The sequence below is a fragment of the Alexandromys fortis genome, unplaced genomic scaffold (assembly GCF_014885135.2).
Source record: "Alexandromys fortis isolate MF-2015 unplaced genomic scaffold, M_Fortis_MF-2015_v1.1 scaffold_41, whole genome shotgun sequence".
Taxonomy (NCBI): Eukaryota; Metazoa; Chordata; class Mammalia; order Rodentia; family Cricetidae; genus Alexandromys; species Alexandromys fortis.
In genome coordinates, this window is record NW_026067923.1 from 9,971,585 (window position 1) to 9,992,849 (window position 21,265).

A 21,265-nucleotide genomic window follows, 5' to 3' on the forward strand; every position below is an offset into this window, starting at 1 on the left:
ACAACTTCCAACACAGACTCTTGAAATTCTCTGTTATTTTCTTGTTTCATTTTAGTTTTGTTTGTTTGCTTGTTTGTTTTTTTTCAAGACAGGGTTTCTCTGTGTAGTCCTGGCTGTCCTGGAACTTAGTCTTTAGACCAGGCTGGCCTAAAGACTAGAATCAGTCTAGAAGAGAAACAGCCAGGCGGTGGTGGTGGTGGCTCACACCTTTAATCCAGCACTAGGGAGGGGGAAACAGGAAGTGATATGGCTGGAGAGAGAGAGAGAGAGAGAGAGAGAGAGAGAGAGAGAGAGAGAGAGAGGAATGTAAGGTGGGAGGAGCCAGGAGCTCAAGCTTTCAGTTTAAGGATTCCTAAAGACAGGATCTTGCCCCGTTTGGTCTGAGGATTCAGTAGAGGTTGGAACTAGTAGCTGTCTGCTCTGCTCCTCTGATCTTTCAGTTTTCACCCCAATATCCAGGTTTTTATTTAATAAAACTAATTAGGATTATGTTACAAACATCACCAAAATCCCAATGTCACAACTAGATCCTTGCAGTAAGTCGCTCTCAGAACCCCTGTGTAATAAACCTTTATCTACATCTAATCTTAAGAAAATAATGGGCATTTCAAAATCAAATAATGTTATGCATTAATTTTTAAGATTTGTATTAAGTAAAGGCAGGCTAGGCATTAAGACAATGACATCACTTACAGATGTGAACATGTTTACATGGCAAACAGCTGCTTCCTTCATCCTTTTATGAAAACATGAATCTGCTATCATGTGTGAAATATCTAATTTCCTCTGTTACTTTGAGAGAATACATATACCTGTATTATTTATGTGGCTACCAGATCAGCAGAAATCTCTCTTTTTCTTTGCTTACTGTAAAATTCCATAATACTTAAATTACATCTTAGGATGAGAATGTGTGAGACACATCAACACCTGAGCTATGAAAAGGCAGCACTACCAATCTTTTTACCAGAGCAGTGTCTTTTAGAGCCTCTTTATTGGAGAATATAGAGAGAATTGTAAAGTTTCTCCCTAAGAAAGAATCTTTCATTTAGCCATCTTTTAGTGATTTAAAATTCAAACATCTTCCCAAATCTTGCTATTTATCTCTTAAAGTATTTTCTGTCCAAATATAAATGGATACATTTGAAACTTTTATTTGCTCAGGGAGCATTTTTTACTTGTCTCACACAGAGACTCTCACCTTTTATGGAAACCCCAGGGTAGACTCTGACATATTTTATATCTTTATGAGTTAGGACAGATGACGCTTTGCTGTCTGCCTCTCGGGATGCTATGATTACCTAAGCCAGGTTACCTTGAATGTTCTACTTTCAAAGCATCTACATTACCTAATCTGAGCCTATTTGTCAATTTGCCCTTTGATGTCATGTTAATGACAGAATAGAATATACTAAGAAAGAGCCCTTCACAAGCTCAAAGTGGTTGTTGAAATGTAAGTTGGTCTTCCCTGGTGAGGGCTTTTGTGACTGTTTATCACCATAGTGTTTATCTCTGTTTGAAATGAAAACTATTCTGCTGGAGGCATTGCTAATATTGGTTTCTTTGGCATTGGTTTTGTATTTCACCTTCTGGATTTTTTATTTTCTTAACAAATGCTGTAACAAGTACTTTGGGTCCTATACTGTGATTACATAAATTGGCTTCGGTTGGTGGGTATAGGGTAGGGGATGACCCTGGGACTCCAAGCAGCTCTTGGAATGTTAACTAGGAAAATGCATCTCAACTTCCTAACAAGCTACTAATAGATACATTTTGAAAATGGATCCTTTTAAGCTTGATCCCTTGTGTGTGTGTATGCATGCGCGAGCACGCATTCTATAACTAATTCTGAAAATAATCAGATACTGATTGTGTGTGCAAAACGAAGTTCATCGGTATTGTGTGTTAACAACGGCAAGCCGCTGACCCTGGCATGCACTGTGTTCCTCTCACACTCGTGGGCAGTTCTTCACGAGGATCATGATGCAGCTTAGCTGCCGATTTCCACTGAGGAAAGGCCGGGGATGTTAGCTAAAAACGGAGGACCTGATTCTTAAAGAAATTCAATCTCACCCGTAATCATGAGAACAAAGGTTGGTCCTTTTCACAGAATTTGATCAGACACAGTCCAGGCTAGTCAAGTCCTCAGCCCTGTACTGAAGTCACTTACCATTTGCTGGCACAACCGCACCAAGACTGATATCATGGATCAATCACCACTGAAAATCAGATCAAGTCGAGAATAAAGACAAGTCCCTAAAGAGGCACACTATGATCTCAGAATCTTTGTCTTTGCTAGAAAATTTGTGAACATTTATCTCGGGCTCTTTCAGGAAGCTTTCTACTCATGGGTTCCCAGATACTAATGAAGTCGAAGAGAAAAGGATCTTTGTAGACTCAATAAGAGACATATTGAGGGCTTTGTAACACTTGCAAGGTACTGATTTCTATTTGTTAAAGGAGAAATGGTGGCTGTTAAGCGGGGTGGGAATAATGAGCCCAAACAAATTAACCAGCCACACTAAATGGAAGGATGCTGCAGTAAGAAATAAAAGGAACACTTAGATCTCAGTTGCAGTCGCAAGCTCTCTGATTGCCTGTAACCAGTAACTGGCATGGGTACAAAACAGAACTCAAAAAGCCACAGAGCTGATTCAATGCCATTAAAAGGTTCCATTTGGAAAACAAAAATAACTTCATCTACGAGGCAGGTAACAGCACAGTAAAAGTAACACATGTCTCTGTAGGAAAGGAAATTCATAACACAGCAAATCCTTTAACGTGTTAGCAAAGAAGTATAAATCAGAGCACTCCAGATACGTAATTGCATCTCTACTAAGAACAGCATGCGGAAGAATTCCGTTGCCCTTCCCGGACAAGGTTAGGACTCGTTGTGTTCTCTTGAGGATAATTCTTTCTGGAGAGTGAACTATAATGCATTAGCCAAAAAGCTTTAAATTCTTTAACATAGTAATCCTAACGAAAGGATGTTTCTATTTTAAGAGACAGCAGCAACATGTACAGGATGCCTCTGTGCCAGTGTTATGTGCAATGGCAGAAAGAGAGAGCGATAATTAAATAAAAAATTAATAAGTGATGGGAGACTCAGGAGTTGCAACATTAAATGGTACATAAGACAGATGATGGAAAAATATGCCTCTTATACTGAATATATGAGATAGGGTAATTGAAAATAAATTTAGTTCTTAAAACTGAGACAGAAGACGAAGTCCGAGGCTGAGGAGCCTCCATCTGGTGCATGCCTTCTGGCTGCATGATCTCCTACTGGAGGTAGATGGGCAAGAAACCAGAGAACCAAAGCGGTCAGACTAACCGTAACAACCCATTCCAGCGAACTCACCCACTTTCCACGGGACACAACCAACTCCTATTAAGGCAGTTTATGCACTCACAGTGCAATGTGCAAATGTGTGGAACTTGATAGAAATCAGGAGAAGATTCAACATGGAAGAGGTGGGCATGAAAAATGCCCATTACTAAATCACCTATAATTATATTTATACTTTTTCAAAGGCAAGCCCTCACCTTAAAAATAGCCTACCCTGGTCCCTTCAATGGCAATGGAAAGCTACGAATCGGTGAGAGGAAGAGCTGAGCATCAAGGGATATGAACTGGTACCCTGGGAAAATTTCAATAAACACAAAGCTAGGCTAAGTGCTATGGGATTTTTATAATTTTTCTAAATTCCTTTCTCCTAATCGTGCATATGCATTATTAAACATGTAGATGCTATGCTAACGCATCTCCTTCTAAGACCTACATTCTTACTCCTAATAATATTTAGACACCTTTTTTACCCAATAAATAAAAATGCAGTAAAGCAATTCAAGTGGATACTATATAGTTGGACCATTTCTCACTTTTATTTTAAAAATAAATGTTAAAAGTATCTTGTATATTTGCTTAACACTAAATTTGTCCTCTCGGTAGGAACCTGACTACAGACTTCCTTGTTTAATGTTTCCTGCAGATGTGGATCTGCTTGGCTTCCTCTCTAGCCTCCTGAATTAGAATTACTAAAGGATTATTCTAGGAACAGCCTTCTGTGGAAATTTGAATGCCAATGTAAATTGGCACATATTTTATCTTCCTGGGGGAAAAAATCTAAGTGAGTCCTTCACAGAAAAAAAGTAAAATTTATATGAAAGTCCCTTGTTATTCTGAATAATATAAAAATAAAACACAATTTTCATTTAAATGCAGCACCTGTCAAAAGTTTAGTAAGTATCTTTTGAAGTAAATTATCCAAATCATTACTTATGATCTTTAATTGTAAAAATGGAGAAAATCATACTTTACAAATATTTCAATGCTACTTATGATTCTAACACAAGAATCAATGAAGATTGAAATTGTGAAGTAGCTGTGTAATGTTGGCCTTGGCCTCATACAACACCCATTAAACTCTAAGCATGGAATGTCGTGAAAGCAATTTGGACATTTGCTCATGCTTGCTGGCATCAAAAGGGAGATAGAATTCATTAACTTCACACAGAGGTTAAGGGTACACATTTCTAGATACAAAGTTACAAGTGTCTGACTGCTTGTTCTAGTCCTCTGCTAACTGTGAGCATGAACTAGGGAAGGCAAAAACACAAAAAGTCAAGGTGATGCCATCTTGTTGGGTCAACCATGAAAAACAACAACAACTTCTTCTTCTTCTTCTTCTTCTTCTTCTTCTTCTTCTTCTTCTTCTTCTTCTTCTTCTTCTTCTTCTTCTTCCTCCTCCTCCTCCTCCTCCTCCTCCTCCTTCCTTCCTTCCTTCCTTCCTTCCTTCCTTCCTTCCTTCCTTCCTTCCTTCCTTCCTTTCTTTCTTTTCTTTGCCATTCCTTGAACCTAGCAGGCATATTCCACCAAAAGATTCTTGTTCTGCCTCTCCTGGTGCCTGGGAGGCTCTGTCTTTGAGACAAGCAAATCACCAAATTGATCTTCCTTTCCTGTGTCGTGTAAGACCTGCCTAGCACTCAGAAAGCACACACTTGTCTTATGCTGACTTATGCTGACTCTGGCTTCCAATTCTTTGGTGTTACTCCACCTGTAGCACAGCGTACTTATTTGTTTTCTTCATCATTCATTTCCCACAGTGCAATGTACACTATATGCAAATCGATATATTTCTTTAATACAGTAAACCCAGCAATGTGGACACCCAACCAGTGCTCAGTGAACACACATAGGTCAAATCATGAATGAATGATGGGTATAGCCTGAATTGACAGGAAGTTACCAAAAAATTATTTCTCTGGTAGTAAAAAGATTATAGAATATGCCTTGAGAAACTGACTCATATTTCAAACTTAAGATCATGCTATACTGGGCTTCAAAGCTAGACCCTGGTCATATCCCATTAAGATGAAATGACACAGACTGCAGAGGCTGCTGCCTTGAATGGCATTTCTCCCTTTTCTGTGCTCTAATCCCAGTTCAACATCAGCTCCATGGAATGCTCCAGACCTGACGTTCTGAAAGATGGATTCCCCTCCAAATCCTACTCATTAGTTTTGGATTTCCTAAGTTATAGTTTTCTTACACGGTAGTTTTTATTGTGTTTTCATCCTTGTTAGTATTACTAATTTTAATGCCCCATTTGCTACTCATACTTGTCTCCAAAATAAACATCTTCCCTGTATGATGTTACACAGCACCAATTATAGCACTTTGCGTGGAGTAAAGATCAAATAAAGGTGAATAAATAAGTAACCATGACCTTCAATGACCTAGTACAAAGAAAGTATATCCCGTGCACAGTCAAGCTTTCTATTCAGATTAAAGGGAAGACTACAATTCTACCTTATCATTAGCATCTGTAAGGCTTCACTTCCACAATAAAAGAGAGGCCTGGGCAATGATGAAGTGGGACTTGAGCGAGGATGCTCACTCCCATGGGAGGGTGAGTCTGATGCACCCGCCTTGGCTGCTCCAGACAGCACAGCTGGCAGGATTTATCATGAAGCGTTGACTGTATCATGTAAGGTCCTGGACCATCACTTGGCTGACCATTGGAGGAAAGCAGTATCAAGTCCAAGGAACATCAGTCTCAGGACACTCTGGCTCTAAGGATGTGAGGAAGTGAGGAACTAAGGAAAGTGGTGTTCAGTTATTTGAGTTCAACTCCAACTACGGGAATTCCTACAGTGAATAAGAAAGACACACATTTTGTACCTAAAATACTAATATGGTGATATAAACATGAGAGGAATACAAATCTGAGCTATCCTGGTACAAATAGGGGGTTACATCAATTGGTTTATCTACAGTTACTAAAACCACAAGAATCCAACCCAGAAAAATCTCAAATTGTACCCCAAACACACCTGAGTCCTTGAACATCTCTAGTTTTAGCCCAGTCACATTAACTATGGGACAAGAACAATGTCAACCGGGCAAAGATGTCACATACCTGTGCACACCACTGCTGCACATGATGATGTGACAGGCTCCGAGCCTGTCGCACAGCTCCGAGGACACCGACAGCAGACCGACTCCGGAGGCCCCGCAAGGCGTGTTCACACAGGCAGCGATGCGTTTGGATCTGATAAACGAGGTGACCAGCCGGTAGAGCTCGTCTAACGCATTCAGGGGCCTCATGAGCTAAAAGGAAAGTGAAACACACAGAGTTCAATACTCTCAGATGTCTTTTCAGATGGCATGCAGTTCAGCTGTCCCAGCATTTAGATGACCGAGGTAAAACACCATCTTTGATGGAGGCAACACATTGGGCACTGTGAATCTCTAGAATCAGGCATTGCTCAAGAGGGAAACAGAAAGACTAAAAGGGAGGCAGGTGGGCAACACTGCACCAATAAACGCAATCGCCATCTTACCTTATCAACATAAGCAGCTTTGGATGTGGCGTTTGGCGGTGAATTTGACTTGTCCAAGTAGAATGCCCTGAAAGAGTCCAAAGAAAACCGTATTTTGTTAGAAAACAAAGAACATAAAATACATGAAGATGTTTGATTTCCAAAAACTGCTGTTTAAAGATCAGTAAATGAGCAAAGTCCCTGGTGACAGGGTTGGTCAGGGCTATGCAAAGGGAACGGCTATTCATTTTTTGTTAGGATGGTTCACAGGAGAAAAACTACTTCTGGAAATTGTCCTCTAACCTCCCCATGTAGACTGGGGCCCACAGGCACCCCTTCCCCTTAGTGCTACTCCCATAATTAGTAGCAGCCTCATTTGTTGTCTACTTTTTAAAATAAAGCACCATGGACCAATGAGGTTTTACAAACTAGATTAGACAAGAGCAACTTCCAAAATGACAATTACATTTATTCTTATTGAGAATTAGTTTCTTCTTTCCTAAAATCTGATTAAGCTTCTCTTTTAAAGGAATTACATATAATCAATATAATACCAAAAGCTGGTTATTGCTCACTAGAATTCCGTCTGACCTCCTGAGATTTATTGGCAGACAGCACCTGTAAGGAGTGTCATGAGCAAATATGCTGCCATGAATACAAGGATGACCCAACACCAGGCAGTGTCTAGCCTAGGACTGTATTACAATGACATAGTCCACAGTTACCACTCAACTGCCAGGAAGATGCCGTGGAGCCAAGGAGTCAGTTTGCACTACCACCACTAAACCAAGAGCAAAATCAAAGACATCATTTAAACTTTCCCCTAGATTTCTTGGAGGAGAGAGCAGTCATCCAAAAGGCTCCCAAAGAAAAAGGAAATAAAGCTTGGATCCTGTGAGGGGAAAAATCAGGGGCTGATCTAGGGGTAGAGATACAGCCACAAGACAAGAAAGGACAGACTGGGTAGATGGGACCTGTGGGTCCTGATGAGAAGTTGAGAGCCACTGAATGGATGTGAGCATACAGCTTGATGCATTGCCAGCGACTGACCTGGCTGTTTCATCCACGTATCACTATGCCCAACCCTTCAGGTGTTAGGAATGCAATACAAGGCCATATTTAGTATAATATGAAAACCCACAGACACACTACCATGCCTTGACAAACTGTGGCATTTTGTCCTTTGTTTCACCTTTACGTAAATAAAGTATCACAAAGATGGTCAAAGCCATCCTCCTATAGTACACTCTCCTCTGTTCTTCTGCCTGTGCCGATGATGGCTCTTTCCCTAGAACACCTCTGGACTAAGCTCACAAGTGCGGCTGCCATCACAATACTGGCTGCAGCCAGAGGTGCCAGAGAAGAGGCGTTCTCATTTTCCACATCCATGTTTACAGCCTTTGTGGCTGATATCCTTTTGTCATTCTTTCAGAATCCCAGGCATATTTTTCTAGGTTGCTTTGATGAACCAAATGGTTCTAGAATAGTGGTTCTCAACTTGTGGGTTGCAACCCTTTGGGGTCACATAACAGATATCCTGCATATTAGATAATTACATTATTATTTAAAAACAGTTGGAAAATTACAGTTATGACATAGCAATAAAAACAATTTTATCATATAAGGTTACAGCATGAGGAACTGTATTAAAGAGTCGCAGCATTGGGAAGATTTAGAACCATTGTTCTAGGACATATTTATTTTCAGTGGCCATTTTTCTGACTCTCTTTCTTAGAGTTATGTTTTTTCATGACCTATGGAATTATATGTACTTTTACTTGAAGTGAAAATATTTTAAATTTAGGGATTTTTATTTTTATATAACTGAATTATTACGTTTCTTTCTTAAATAACTCCAAAGTCATTTTGTGCCAAGATCCACATTTCTGGCTTCCATCTTACAGACGTTGAGAAGACGAGATAGTCATATCGTAGACCCAGTGAGTGATTAGTTCCTAGTGTGGTGGCTCTGCTTGCCTCTGTCATCTTCAGATCTAATATCACCTGAGTGACAGTCTCAAACAGGGTGGGCAGCAGAGTTTTATCCTTCCCTGAGAAACAGATGTGTTTTTGATTCCTGGTTCCAACTGATGAAGCTGGCTCTGAAATTTCACATAGAGTTGCCTATGTGACCTGGCACCACCCTGCAAAACCTGCCCTAGCCCTTTCTGTGAGCCCCAGAGCACATCAGGTCAGAGGGAGAGCTTCTAACTCATGATTTCCACTTCAGGTCCATTGTGGCCACAGAAACAGATAATACCTTGAAATCAGCTGTGACTTAGACATTTTCTGTCCTCACTGTTGATCTAGGAAAACTACAACTTAGAACAGATGTGCTGCCACCAAGGCAGATCCCCTCCCTGACCAAGAATGCCTTTCCTCCAATGTGCCTGGGCAGAAGGCATGATGCGATGAAGGAAAGAACCAAAGCTCAAGGGCAAACTGCCTAGACTCAGGGCCCCAATGTCATCATTGTGTAGGTGGCATAGTGTTGGTGTATGAAGTGCATGTTTTTATGATGTGCAAATGGAAGTTGTCTAATTGATGACAGTGACTAAAAGTGCACACAGTAGTCAGGATTTCTTAGAGGGGTTTTAGTTATATGAAAAGATAGACTTGGACAAGCAAGATCACTCAACAGGTAAGCGTACTTGCCAAGTAAGACTGACTATATGAGTTCAATTCCCAGAACCCATATGAAGATGAACAGAGAGAACTGACTCCACAAAGCTACCCTCTGAAATCCGCGTGTGCTTTTGCATGTGCATTCACACATGCACAGATCTCTCTCTCTCTCTCTCTCTCTCTCTCTCTCTCTCTCTCTCTCTCTCTCTCTCTCTCTCTCTTTCATATTAGCAGCTTGCACCTGCCTGTATCCCCAGCTCCAGGAATCTCACAACTTCTTCTGGCCTCCTCAACCACCTGGACTCATGTGCATATACCCACACATAGTCACAAACTTATATACATGAGTAAAAATAAAATCTTTTTAAAAAGATAAAATTAAGACCAACGTTATCCTTCTTTCCCTGAGGCCACCTAAAATAGATTGCAGCTATTTTGTTTATTACTTAAACTAACATCTTAAAAAATAAAAATTAAGTCATGGATTTGAAATCTAGATAATCCTCTTGTCACTACACAAATAAAGGTTTGACCTAAAAAAGGAAAGAACTGCTTTTAGATTAAAGAATCTGTCCTCTAAATGGCTCAGCCAAGTGCATCGATTGTGGAAAGTGGAGGTCTCCTGAATCTCAAGTCAGCTAGGAGAATGTGTTCTATCAGAGCAGTCCACAAACGATTAGTGCTGTCTAAGAGGAACAGCTCTGGGGGGAAGATGTCAGTGCTGTGGCTGCCCTCTTCCTTCTTAGGGGACGGTGCCAGCACCATGGCTGCTCTCTTCCTTCTTGGTGGGGGGGGGGGTGCCAGCACCATGGATGCCCTCTTCCTTCTTAGGGAAAAATGCTAACGCCATGGCTGCCCTCTTCCTTCTTTCCAAGAGAGTGTTTTCTTTGAACAAACAAACAAACAAACAAAACCCATTCTGGCTGGGTTGTAGTCCAGTGGTAGAATACTTGCCTATCCTGGCATGCATAATGCTAGCTTGGCTTCAATCCCCAGTAACATTAGAAAAGAGAGAGTGAAAAAAAAAAAGTTGATCCTGACTCAGCCTCTTAAAAGCAGGTTAAATCATAATGGTCTAAATCTACTAAATTCACTTCAGAGTGACTTTACAGAAATCTCCAAATATCAATGCAGCAAAATATTTAAAGCAATAACACATAGCTGATGAAGTTCAGGCAAAGTAAGTTAGAGATTGCAAATGCGGCACACATCAAATAACACCATCTAGAAACTTGACTAACTGCCATATAGTAGAACTGACCAAGAAAATCAGCTATCATCAAAACTTCACGACTCAAGACACTCTCACCAGATAAAAGTCCCTGCAGATTCGGAGTTGAACATTTGACTCATGAAGATGTGTGCCTGTACTTAACTCTTTCTAATCCATGATGGAAGGAAAATGAATAATTATGAAGAATCAGCAATGCATGGCTATGGAAGTTAATCAACAACTACTATTAATAAGAGTTAATAATGTATTTATTGTAAAGTACACTGATTCCTGAAGAGATCCAAAGAAGATCACCAGGAACGACTTAGCTACTTCAACATTCCTATATGCGCAGCCAAGAAATTTGAAAACTCAATTACTGCTGAGGATGAAAGTTGAGACTTGAGATGAAAACCATGTTAGGAATTCTTCATCAGATAAAAGGCTGTTCGGCCCGATATTTCACTTAACAGGTAGTCAGTGAATTCCAGCACCAGTCAGAGTATGACAAACCGTGGACAGAAAACAATTTCCCAGTGCACTCTCCTTAATTACAAAAGCCTTGCCATACCTCTTAATCAAATTTTATGGAGAAAGTTAATGGTAAAATTGGATTAATGCCAAAGCTGATGTCATTTATGATGCTTCTAAGGTGAGTAACAATGAAGTCATGGTCCTGGGTCTGAATATAGAAAATCTTTTTAAGACCATTCGGAAAGTTTTGATGCGAGTTTGGAAAGGCTGAGCAGTGAGCTTCTCTCCTGCTGGTCCATGTCAGCTTTCACTATCTTAATTTTCTAAAATGAGAAGATTTTTGTATAGTCCTCGTGTTTGAGCCTCTGAGACTGAAACACCAATGGAAGCAGTGAGGTGACAGTAAAATTCAACAAAGGCTGAACTTAGGTTGACTTAGCCTCATATATGTATGAAATATATGACATAGAGCTATCTATATATCAAATAACTACAGTAAACTTGGCATAGTCTGCCTACCATTGTCAAGAAGACAATAATAGGTGTATTTGAAATAAAAGAAGATGCAAATATAAAAGGTAAGTCCAAAGACTTAGTGGATAAATTGGAAGAAGAAGATTCTAAGAATAGGATTTAAGAGTAGGATTTGGATAGGATTATGATAGGCTACAACTGTAAGAAGTATTTTAAGAGGAAACTTCACAAAGAATATCATAATAGGCATGGGGGAGATGGAGCCTATATGCCTAAAGAGTGGGTTCAATTAAAGATGGAAGAAAGAATTTTGGCAAAGTGGCCAGATCCACTCTCTAAGGAAACAAAATGTCAAACAAAAGAAATCTTCAATAATCTATTAAGGAGTGCAGAGATCTCAAAAGAAAGGTTCAACTACCAGATACAGTAGTAATGAGCAGAAGGAAATATGTGACTTCTAACATGTGGAAATTTAGAACGGCAGGGGATCCCAGAAGTGATAAGGATCACTTAGCATTATAAGAAGACCTTAGGGATGAAGTAGGGAACTTCCTTGCACAAGAGGAAGAAAACAAGTGTGGGCACATTGATTAGTTCATGTAGTCATTCAAGCTAAGTACTAAATTTAATTAATCACAATATTGCACTCTCAAATGGGTAAAAAGTCCAGTTCCTAGCTCAGCACGTTCACGCTGTTCTCGAGAGATGATCGTTTCTTTTCCCACAAAGTGAGAGAGTGCAACTTCCTGGGTGAAAAGAGTTAAAGAAATTGATTTAGACTTGAGGGATACACAGAAGTTAGATCAATGACAAGAGTGACATCTTCTCATTTGGCCAGCCTAGTCTCCTCCCCCCGCCCCTGAGCATACTGGAGAAGAGCCAATTTCTAAGAGAGATGATGAAGGCACAAGTGTCTCTAGCATTTTGTGACAAAGTGGAAGGGCACTCTCGAGCCAAGACCTCTGCTGTATTCTGTTTTTTCCCACAGATCAGTATCCATGACATCACCGGTCTATTTATATAGTTATATTTATATATTTATATAGAATCATGTGCAAGATTCTTCATTTGGTCTGACACATATAAACTTGTTATTGTAACCTAGTCTAGGATATTATAAATTGTAGCAAGTTGCTTTTGCGCATTTTACAAGTATTTTTGACTTTTAGAATTTACTCTATTTCAATAAGAACTGGAAAGCCATTTGGTCAGTTATGGGGATCATCCATGCATATGATTAGATGCATTACTATTACAGTTGAGTACAGGTGTGACTGGATATCTGGTATTGTTACTAAATTGCACTTGATGGACAGTCATTGCACTTAAAATTATAGAAAATAATTTTCTAATGTATCTTATTAAAAGACACTGGACACTTGTACAAATAAAAATTACGTATGTTCAATCTCTAGCCACAGATGTTTAAAGGACACATACTGAGTGGCAAAGCTGGAGCGCGATAATTTGTTCTTGAATCCCACCATCCCTCACCCATGACACAGTCTGAGCATCACTGAGAGCAGTGCTGACAATCAGATGCAGAGAAATTCTGACTCTGAGACAATCTTGGGTTTGCCTGGGTTCTCTTTGACTATCATAATGAATTCTGCGGTAAGAGTTGCCAGAGAACTGTCAGTGGTCAATCTGCAGCTTCAATTCCACTTGAACACTGCAAAATCAGCTGCCAGAAGGTTAACAAGACGGACCGTGTGCATGACCACAGAGAAGTGTGCCATTGCACACGTGGGTCACTAGCACTTTTATGACTGGCCACATTGGTCATGGACACAGACCTCCCTGCTCCAGACTGTTGTTGGTAGACCCATTTTACTTCTTTCCTTCCTGAGTATCTGCAGGGAGGTGACTCCATCAGCGTCCCAACACTCCCTTACTGATGCCCACTCTCCCATTTATGAATCTGGAATGCTGACAAACTCTCCTTGGGCCTACATATTTACATAACACTATGGACAGCATCTGCTGCTAAAATACTCCTGGAGGTCCCGTGCTCCAACATTTCAGAAAAGAATCTGTGAGAAGGGAGAAAAAGAGAAGCACATGCCTCCTATAAGGAGGGCATTCTGAATGATGAAGTTCAGTGGTCACACAAACAAGCTCATTTGAGCCAGGAAAATGTAAAATTAAGTAATATTTCAACTTTAAAAATCATTCTAGCTCATTCAATGATTATGTTAAGAAATTCAAACATGTTAGATGACATTTTCAAGGAATAACTCTTTAAGGTTTAAAACCATGAGAGTTTTTTTTTTTTTTTAATATGAAATTGGTGCCAATTCTTTCTGGGTACCATAGTTAGGTCAGATTGAATTGATCTTGAAGAGGATCTCTGGAGAGCATAGATTTTATTTTATTGCCTTCAAAACTCATTTAACCTTCTTCAGAACCTAATGTTTGAAGTGCAACTCCACCATCCTGGCTGCTCAGCACACTGTCTTCCTCAGACCCCATGTGTCGTCTCTGCACACATGTCATTCCTTTCTTGATCCCTGCTCTCTCCTCTAGGACTTCCCTGATGTGGGAGTGTCATATATCAATCTGTTGATTTCATTGGTTAAGTAATAAACACACTGCTTGGCCTCATAGGTTAAAGCATTGGTGGGAGGAGTAAACAGAATAGAATTCTGGGCAGAAGAGGAAGTGAGGTCAGACTCTGCTCTGCTCCCGGACAGGGTGGACGGAGGCTAGAATCTTCCCGGTAAGCGCACCTTGGGGTGCTTACACACATCATTAGAAATGGGCTAGTCCAGGTGCGAGAATTAGCCTGTAAGGGTTAGAGTTCATGGGCCAAGCAGTTCTTAAATGAATACAGTTTGTGTGTTGTTATTTCAGGCATGAGCTAGCAGGTGGCTGGGGTGCTGGGGACGCAGCCCCGATGCCGCTCCTATTTCAACACTTCCCTCTTCATCCTTTCTGCTGACAAAATCATACTAGTCCCATGAAGCCCAGCTCAAATGAGATATTTAGAGAATATTTTTCTGAAATAAACTGACTTATCTCCATTATACTGAGTTGCACACACTCCTTTGCTCATGATAAACAATGCAGTCTGGATGGGAAAACACCCTTGACATTTTTTTTTATTAGACTTTATTTTGAGACAGGGTCTTATACTCAAGCTGCCCTGGACCTCACTATGTAGAATGAGGTATACTCAAAATCACAGCAATCCTTTTACTTCAGCCTTTTCAGTGCTTTGGATTATAGGCACAAGCCATGCTACCAACCTGCATTTTATTTTGGAATTCCATAATATAAGGCAGTTCTTTACAATGCTATGCACTTTGAACTGAACTGATTTTTATTTTCCTGAGAGCTATCATACTGTAGCAACTAAATACACAGGCCTAACAGAAGAAAATAATATATTTATACATATTTTCAAAAGGGGTTTTGGGCATACAGGAGGAAGTTTTAAGCTGATAAACATTAAGCCACAGTTGAATCAGCACTGAAATATATCACTTAAAGAAAGGCAATGATCAGTTATCAGAACTTAAAATTAGAATAAGGACATCTGACAGTCACTCCATCAGTGAATGGCAACTGAAATAAAAACAAAAGTTCTCAGGGGGCCTGACACCCTGGGCACAGGACCAAGTCAGTTTATCTTTGATGTCTTTGACAGGAGAGAAATGATACAGCAAAACTCTTCTTATTTCTAATGAAGAGACTAACCTGAAGCCTTTCAGCTATTACACTGAGATTCTAGGTGTCTCATGCTTGGTTTCTATGACTCTACACTACTTATCCAAAGGCAAAGTTTCTAGCCAGCAAGATTGATCTAGGTGGTAAAGGAGCTTGCCACCTAGATTGAGGACCTAATTTAGATCCCTGGAGCCCACAAACAGTCCTCTGACGTTCTACATACATACATACATATAGCAATTACATAAGTGTAATGAAAACTTCAAAGACGAGCTTCCCATTATCTGGTAAAATTCAGGCAGTACAGCACAGTGTCCTAGTGATGGAATGTCACTAGATGATGTCATTATTCTCTCTTCAGCAGCATGTCTTCTGGCTTTCCTTAGAGCTGGTGATTCTTCACTGCCCCAGAAGCCCAAGCATCCATAAACTTAAATCCCCCTCATTTTCCTCTTAGGTATTTGTTTACATTTTCCCTCTAGTAAACTATAAACATCCCGAAGACAGAGTCGATATACAGTTTGCCTCTGTTACATCATCTTTGTTCATGGGCAGAAAGCAGTCAACATATCTTATTTGAGCAAATAAACGAATATTTTTCTGACATTTCTGAAGAGTGACACCATTTCCAAGAGTCTTTCAACTAAGATACTTTGTCAATAAGTCCTGAGTTATCTTTGAATGGTAACTACTGGTTAAGAAAAAACAAACAAACAAACAAAATTTCACACAAAGAATAATGCCTTTTTCTTTTATCACAAGATGTACATGTACAAATACCACTTGTCTTATGAGCTGTGCTCCTACATATAAGAAAAAAACAACAACAAAACAAAAACTAAGGAACTCACTGCTAAAATTAATCCAGGTCTGCCCTACCTTAAACTTCCAATAATTTTAATAAAAATCAGCAGCAGCAGGATCTTGCAACCATTTCCTAAGTGTGTAACAATTTAGAAGTGAACTTCATAAATAACTGCAGATTCTAGTTACCAGGAAAAAACAGGAAAATTAATACAGTTGGAATTACAGCCATAAGACATGTGAAAGATGCTTCCAAAAGAATTTAGGGAGAGAATGGATCAAGAGAAATATGCAGGTAACCAAAGTCCCACCTGACCCCCTTTCACAGTTCCATTCCTTAAAGGATCAAAGGTCAGTCTGGAAGTGACCTTTAGAACTGCTGTGAGGGAGGAGAGGGATCTGTCACATTCTATGTTCAGCTAGCTCCTGAAAAGCTAGCTGCTCAGGAAGTGCACATGAAGGAGAGAAAAATAAATCGAGGTGAAAATAAAAATCGGAATAACATCACAGAAATACAAAGCCTTTCTGTAAATTCAAGTCTGCCCAAGTTTATTCTGACTGAAAACAAATGATTCCCCAGTAACCACACTCCTGCAGATGCTGTTCTGCAATAACCTGCCCCCCTTTCTTTCAATCAAAACTTCTCCCAAGGAAACCAAGTACCAATCCTGCTAACAACCCTTCACCCTTGCTTCTGTCAACTGTGGACAACACCCTTGGCCTCTCTCTGCTAAAACCATTCTCCCAAGCAACACTGAAGACTTTGCATTTCCCACCTCAAGTGGACATTTTCCAGAAATCATTTCCTGGTTCTCTTGTAAGTGACAGCCCTCCACCTTCAAGGTTATCCCTTTATCACGTGAAACTGGTTCCTTGGTGGCTGCACACTTTTCTTGCTACCACCTTCTTCCTGGGCATATTCTTCATTGCTAACATGGAAGCACCTGTCTTAGGCGGCTTTCTGTGCCTGGAGTCACTATTCCACTGACCATTCTCCTAGGCCACCTTCAGCTCCTCACATCACCTGGGCATCCCTAAACTTCACACTCATGCATTCCGCCATCTGTTCATAACATGTAGTTTATAAGGCAGGAAGAGTCTCCAGTGCTGGGGATTACAAAGGAGAAGACAGTCTTTATCTGCAAAAACTAGCTACAGGTTAGGGAAGAAAAATAAGTAGGTAGTTATTATCCTATTTAGGAAGCAGAAATAAAAGGATCAGAAAGTCAAAGTCACCTTGGGCTACACAGGAAGTTCAAAACCAGTCTAAAATAAACGAAATACTGTCTCCAAAGCAAATAAATCAAAACAAGAACAAGAATTTGAAAAATAATACAACTATTTGCCAGGTGGTGGTGGCACATGCCTTTAATTCCAGCACTCAGGAAAGAGAGGCAGGAGGATCTCTGTGAGTTTAAAGTCAACCTGGTTTACAGAGTGATTTCCAGGACAGCCAGAGCTACACAGAGAAATCCTGTTTTGAAAAACAAACAAACAAAAAAGAAAGGAAGGAAAGAAGGAAGGAAGGAAGGAAAGAAGGAAGGAAGGAAGGAAGGAAGGAAGGAAGGAAGGAAGGAAGGAAGGAAGGAAGAAAATACAACTACTTGCACTGCTTTACTTTGTCTCAGCATCCAAAACCCCCAAAGCCTTTACTTGTCTTAGTGAACCGGAAGATCTTAGTGCAGAGAGTCACTTCACGCTGAGGTGTGAGTTGTGTACTAGCCACACACATTAGGCCCACATTACAGTAGGAACATAGTAAGACTAGGCTGTTTCGGTTGTGCAAGTTTCTGTATCTGATGACTTGGATATTTATTCACAATGTCTAAATTAAGAACCTAGCCTAAGTGTTTGTCAGTAAAAGAAATGGATAGACAACTATGCCATACACACAACAGAAATTATTTAGCCACAGGGAAGAACGAAGTCATATTACTTGTAGAAAAGTAGATGCAGCTGGAAATTTTATTAAGCAAATTAAATTACTCAGCAAAAAACCCATAGTTTTCCCCCTCATTGGTGGGTACTAGATTTTATATAGAAACATATTATATGAAACTAGAATAGGCAAGGGAGACTAATGGGACAAGGAGAGAAGGGACAAGGGTGGGTATGTTCAGCATAAATTATGTACTGTGTGACAATATCCATGTGTAACCTAGTATCATCTATAGTGAAAGAAGCAAAACAAATTAGCTTGTGAAGTATAAGGCAAATGGGTGTAAGATTTGATTTTCATTTAAAAATTGTCATCTTTACAATCATTGTATGTGTGTGTGTGTGTGTGTGTGGTTCATGTACACACATGAAGATGTTTGTGTGTGTGTGTTTGCCCATTACATGCATACAGAGACCATAGGAAAATATCTAGTGTCGTCTACTGCTCTTTGTCTTATTTTTTGAGACACTCTCCCTCACTAAACATAAAGTTTGTTTTGCTAGCTAGCCCAGGTAGACAGAAAGCTCCTAGGACCTACTTTCTCTGCCTTTCTAGAAAGTTGCCATGTCTAGGTTTCATGTGGCTCCTGGAGACTTGAACTTGGATCCTCTTGCTTTTTGCTTCACAGCAAACAATCTTACACACTTAGCCATCTCCCCAGTCACAGTCAGAATTTCAATGTTGTAGTACCTATTTCTTAACTAAATTAAAGATAAGATTGTTATTCTATCTGTAACTCATGGCAATAACTCTACTAGATATTTGCCAGGGAAATGTGTATTTTTGAAGTCACTTCTTCCCTTCCTGTGAATGTATTTCTGAAACTGTTTTTCTTCCACCATAAAGGTTACTAGAATAAGCACAGATTCATCCTGTAAATCATGCTGTCATTCCAACCTTGATTAGATGTGTTACCAGCAAGAAGCAAGCCCATTTTCACATGAACGACTTGAAGTTTTGTTATAAGTGAAACTCTGACCAAAGCATGTATAAAGAAGCTGAGTGCGAGGATTCATCGTTTCATTCTTAACTGTTATTTCGGTTGATTAAAGTGATTTCCACGACAATTTGTTTAACCATTATAGAATCTGGTAGCATTCAAGGAGACTGTAGCATTTCTTCCCACCTTGTGGCTGAATACTACATAAATGTACTGACAAGTCTCCAGCAACGTTGCCCACGGCACATTTGGGGAACTAGCCCTCCTGTCTGACATAAATCTAGGACCAGAGAGCAAGGTCTACACATTCTTCCAAACCCTGTTTCAGGATTACCTCTATCCTGTGTCATCTGTTAAAGTGCCAACAGGGGTAAACCTGTGTTTAAACCTCTTAGAGTGTGGCTCCTCCTGGCCTACTCTGCACAACTCTTTTATAGATTCATTTTTTTCTTAGTAGGCATCTTAGTAGGCAATGAGGTCAGGTACCTCAGAGCCAAGCAACTTGGAGAAATGCTTGGCATTAATTTTTTCTCCAATTATGTTGCTTTGCAGGAAACCCATGAAACCTATCTTCAGACAAAACTCTCTGGGATCAGCTCTTCTGCATGCTAAGCAAGTTTTGAAGACTTGTTCTTCTCAGCTAATAGGATAGCCTATGAATCATAATTAGTTCCAGTAGACAGAACAGGAAACAGAACTGGAGACATTAAAAGCCTGCCCCGGCTGATGTGGCTAGTCGGGGGCTTCTAGTCAGGGATCTGGGCTCCAAGTGGAGTAGGCTCCAGTGGAGATTTGTACCCAGGCATCACTTGTTTCTTCTTTTTTACGACACAGCAGAGTTTCATGTTTACTCTATGCTTCTCTCACTGGGAGCCGACTGACATTTGATTAATTAAACAGCCTTCTGTTTTGTTTTTTCTCACAAAGCTCTTAAGAAATACAGTGAATGTCATATTATATCTACTCAAAAGCCTCTTTCGTAAGACTAGTAAGGATTTTGCTCATCTCTCTCTCCCATAGAATATTCAGAATGTATATAGTTAATGTTTTAAATTAATGTTATTTATGTTTGAGTGTTTTCCCTGCCATTATGTCTGTGTGCCACATGCCTTCAGTGTCTTCAGGGGCAGGGATAGGGTGGCAGATCCTCTGGGATTGGAGTTATGAGATGATTGTTAGCTGGGAATTGAACTTGGGTTCTCTGTAAGAGTTGCACATGTTCTTGATGGCTGAGCCATGTCTCTCGTCCCTGGACATTATTGACTTCTATGTCTGTGTTACTGATCTCAAAAGCTGAAGAAATTCAAAATCCATACAAATGAAAACACAGTGGAGAAGTGTGGAATTGTTACTGTGCAAAAATTATTAAAATAAGCTACAGGTAAACTCCACTGTAGGTTTTCAGTCTGGCATGATTAAAGGTATTAATATTTGATCAGACTAAAATGAAAATATCATATTTAAGTTCAACTTTTTTATATAATTTTTTTTTATTGAGAAAAGGAAAAAAAAAGTTTCTGCCTCCTCCCAGCCTCCCATTTCCCTCCCCCTCCTCCCACCCTTCTCCCCCTCCCCCACTCCTCTCCCCCTCCCTCTCCAGTCCAAAGAGCAGTCAGGGTTCCCTGCCCTGTGGAAAGTCAAAGGTCCTCCCCCCTCCGTCCATGTCTAGGAAGGTCAACTTTATCTGTATAAGATATTTTTATTTAGTGATAATTTAAAGTTATTATCTTTTGACACTTACTATAGAGTACTAAATATAATATATAATATACATTTGATCCTTTCTTTTAGATTTTGAATAGAGATGATGATACATTTTGATGGCATTTAAATTTGATGCAGATGACCCTTCTCTGGCAGTAATATGTCACAAGGTACAGCAACTATGAAGACAACATGTAATTGAGCTTGACTCAGAATTGGACTCCAGAGACACTTCGTATTTTCAACTACCACCAGAATTCTAACCATTTCAGTCTCTTTGGCCATTTCCTGCATTCCTTCTTCATTTCTCAATGTCAGCGATCTTATCTTTAACTTGCTCTTACCTTGACAATTTAACAGTTTTCCTAAGCAGACTCTCTCTCTCTCTAACTCTCTTTGCTTCTCCATCTTCTGTTTGTTTTCTTTCTCTCTGTCCCCATCTCCACTTTGGTTTTGCCCTTACTCCTAACAGGTCTTCAGTGTAGGCCCCCATTTGAATTGAACCACCCTCCCCCACGATGGAGCCACCCTCCCCCATCATACTGCTTAGTGCTCAGGAGGGGGACTTAAGCCCGAGTTCCCCAGGATGTGCCTGGAG

At 40.0% G+C, this 21,265-nt stretch overlaps 1 protein-coding gene across 1 annotated transcript in view; it reads right to left on the minus strand.

The window, feature by feature from the left end:
• Prex2 (phosphatidylinositol-3,4,5-trisphosphate dependent Rac exchange factor 2) overlaps positions 1 to 21,265 on the minus strand; it is a 268,825-nt gene that overhangs the window by 20,973 nt on the left and 226,587 nt on the right. The window contains exons 36-37 of the mRNA XM_050142087.1: positions 6,847 to 6,913; positions 6,423 to 6,613 (exon numbers count right to left, since the gene is read on the minus strand). Coding sequence (XP_049998044.1) covers positions 6,423 to 6,613; positions 6,847 to 6,913 — 258 coding nt within the window. The remainder of the gene's footprint in view (positions 1 to 6,422; positions 6,614 to 6,846; positions 6,914 to 21,265) is intronic.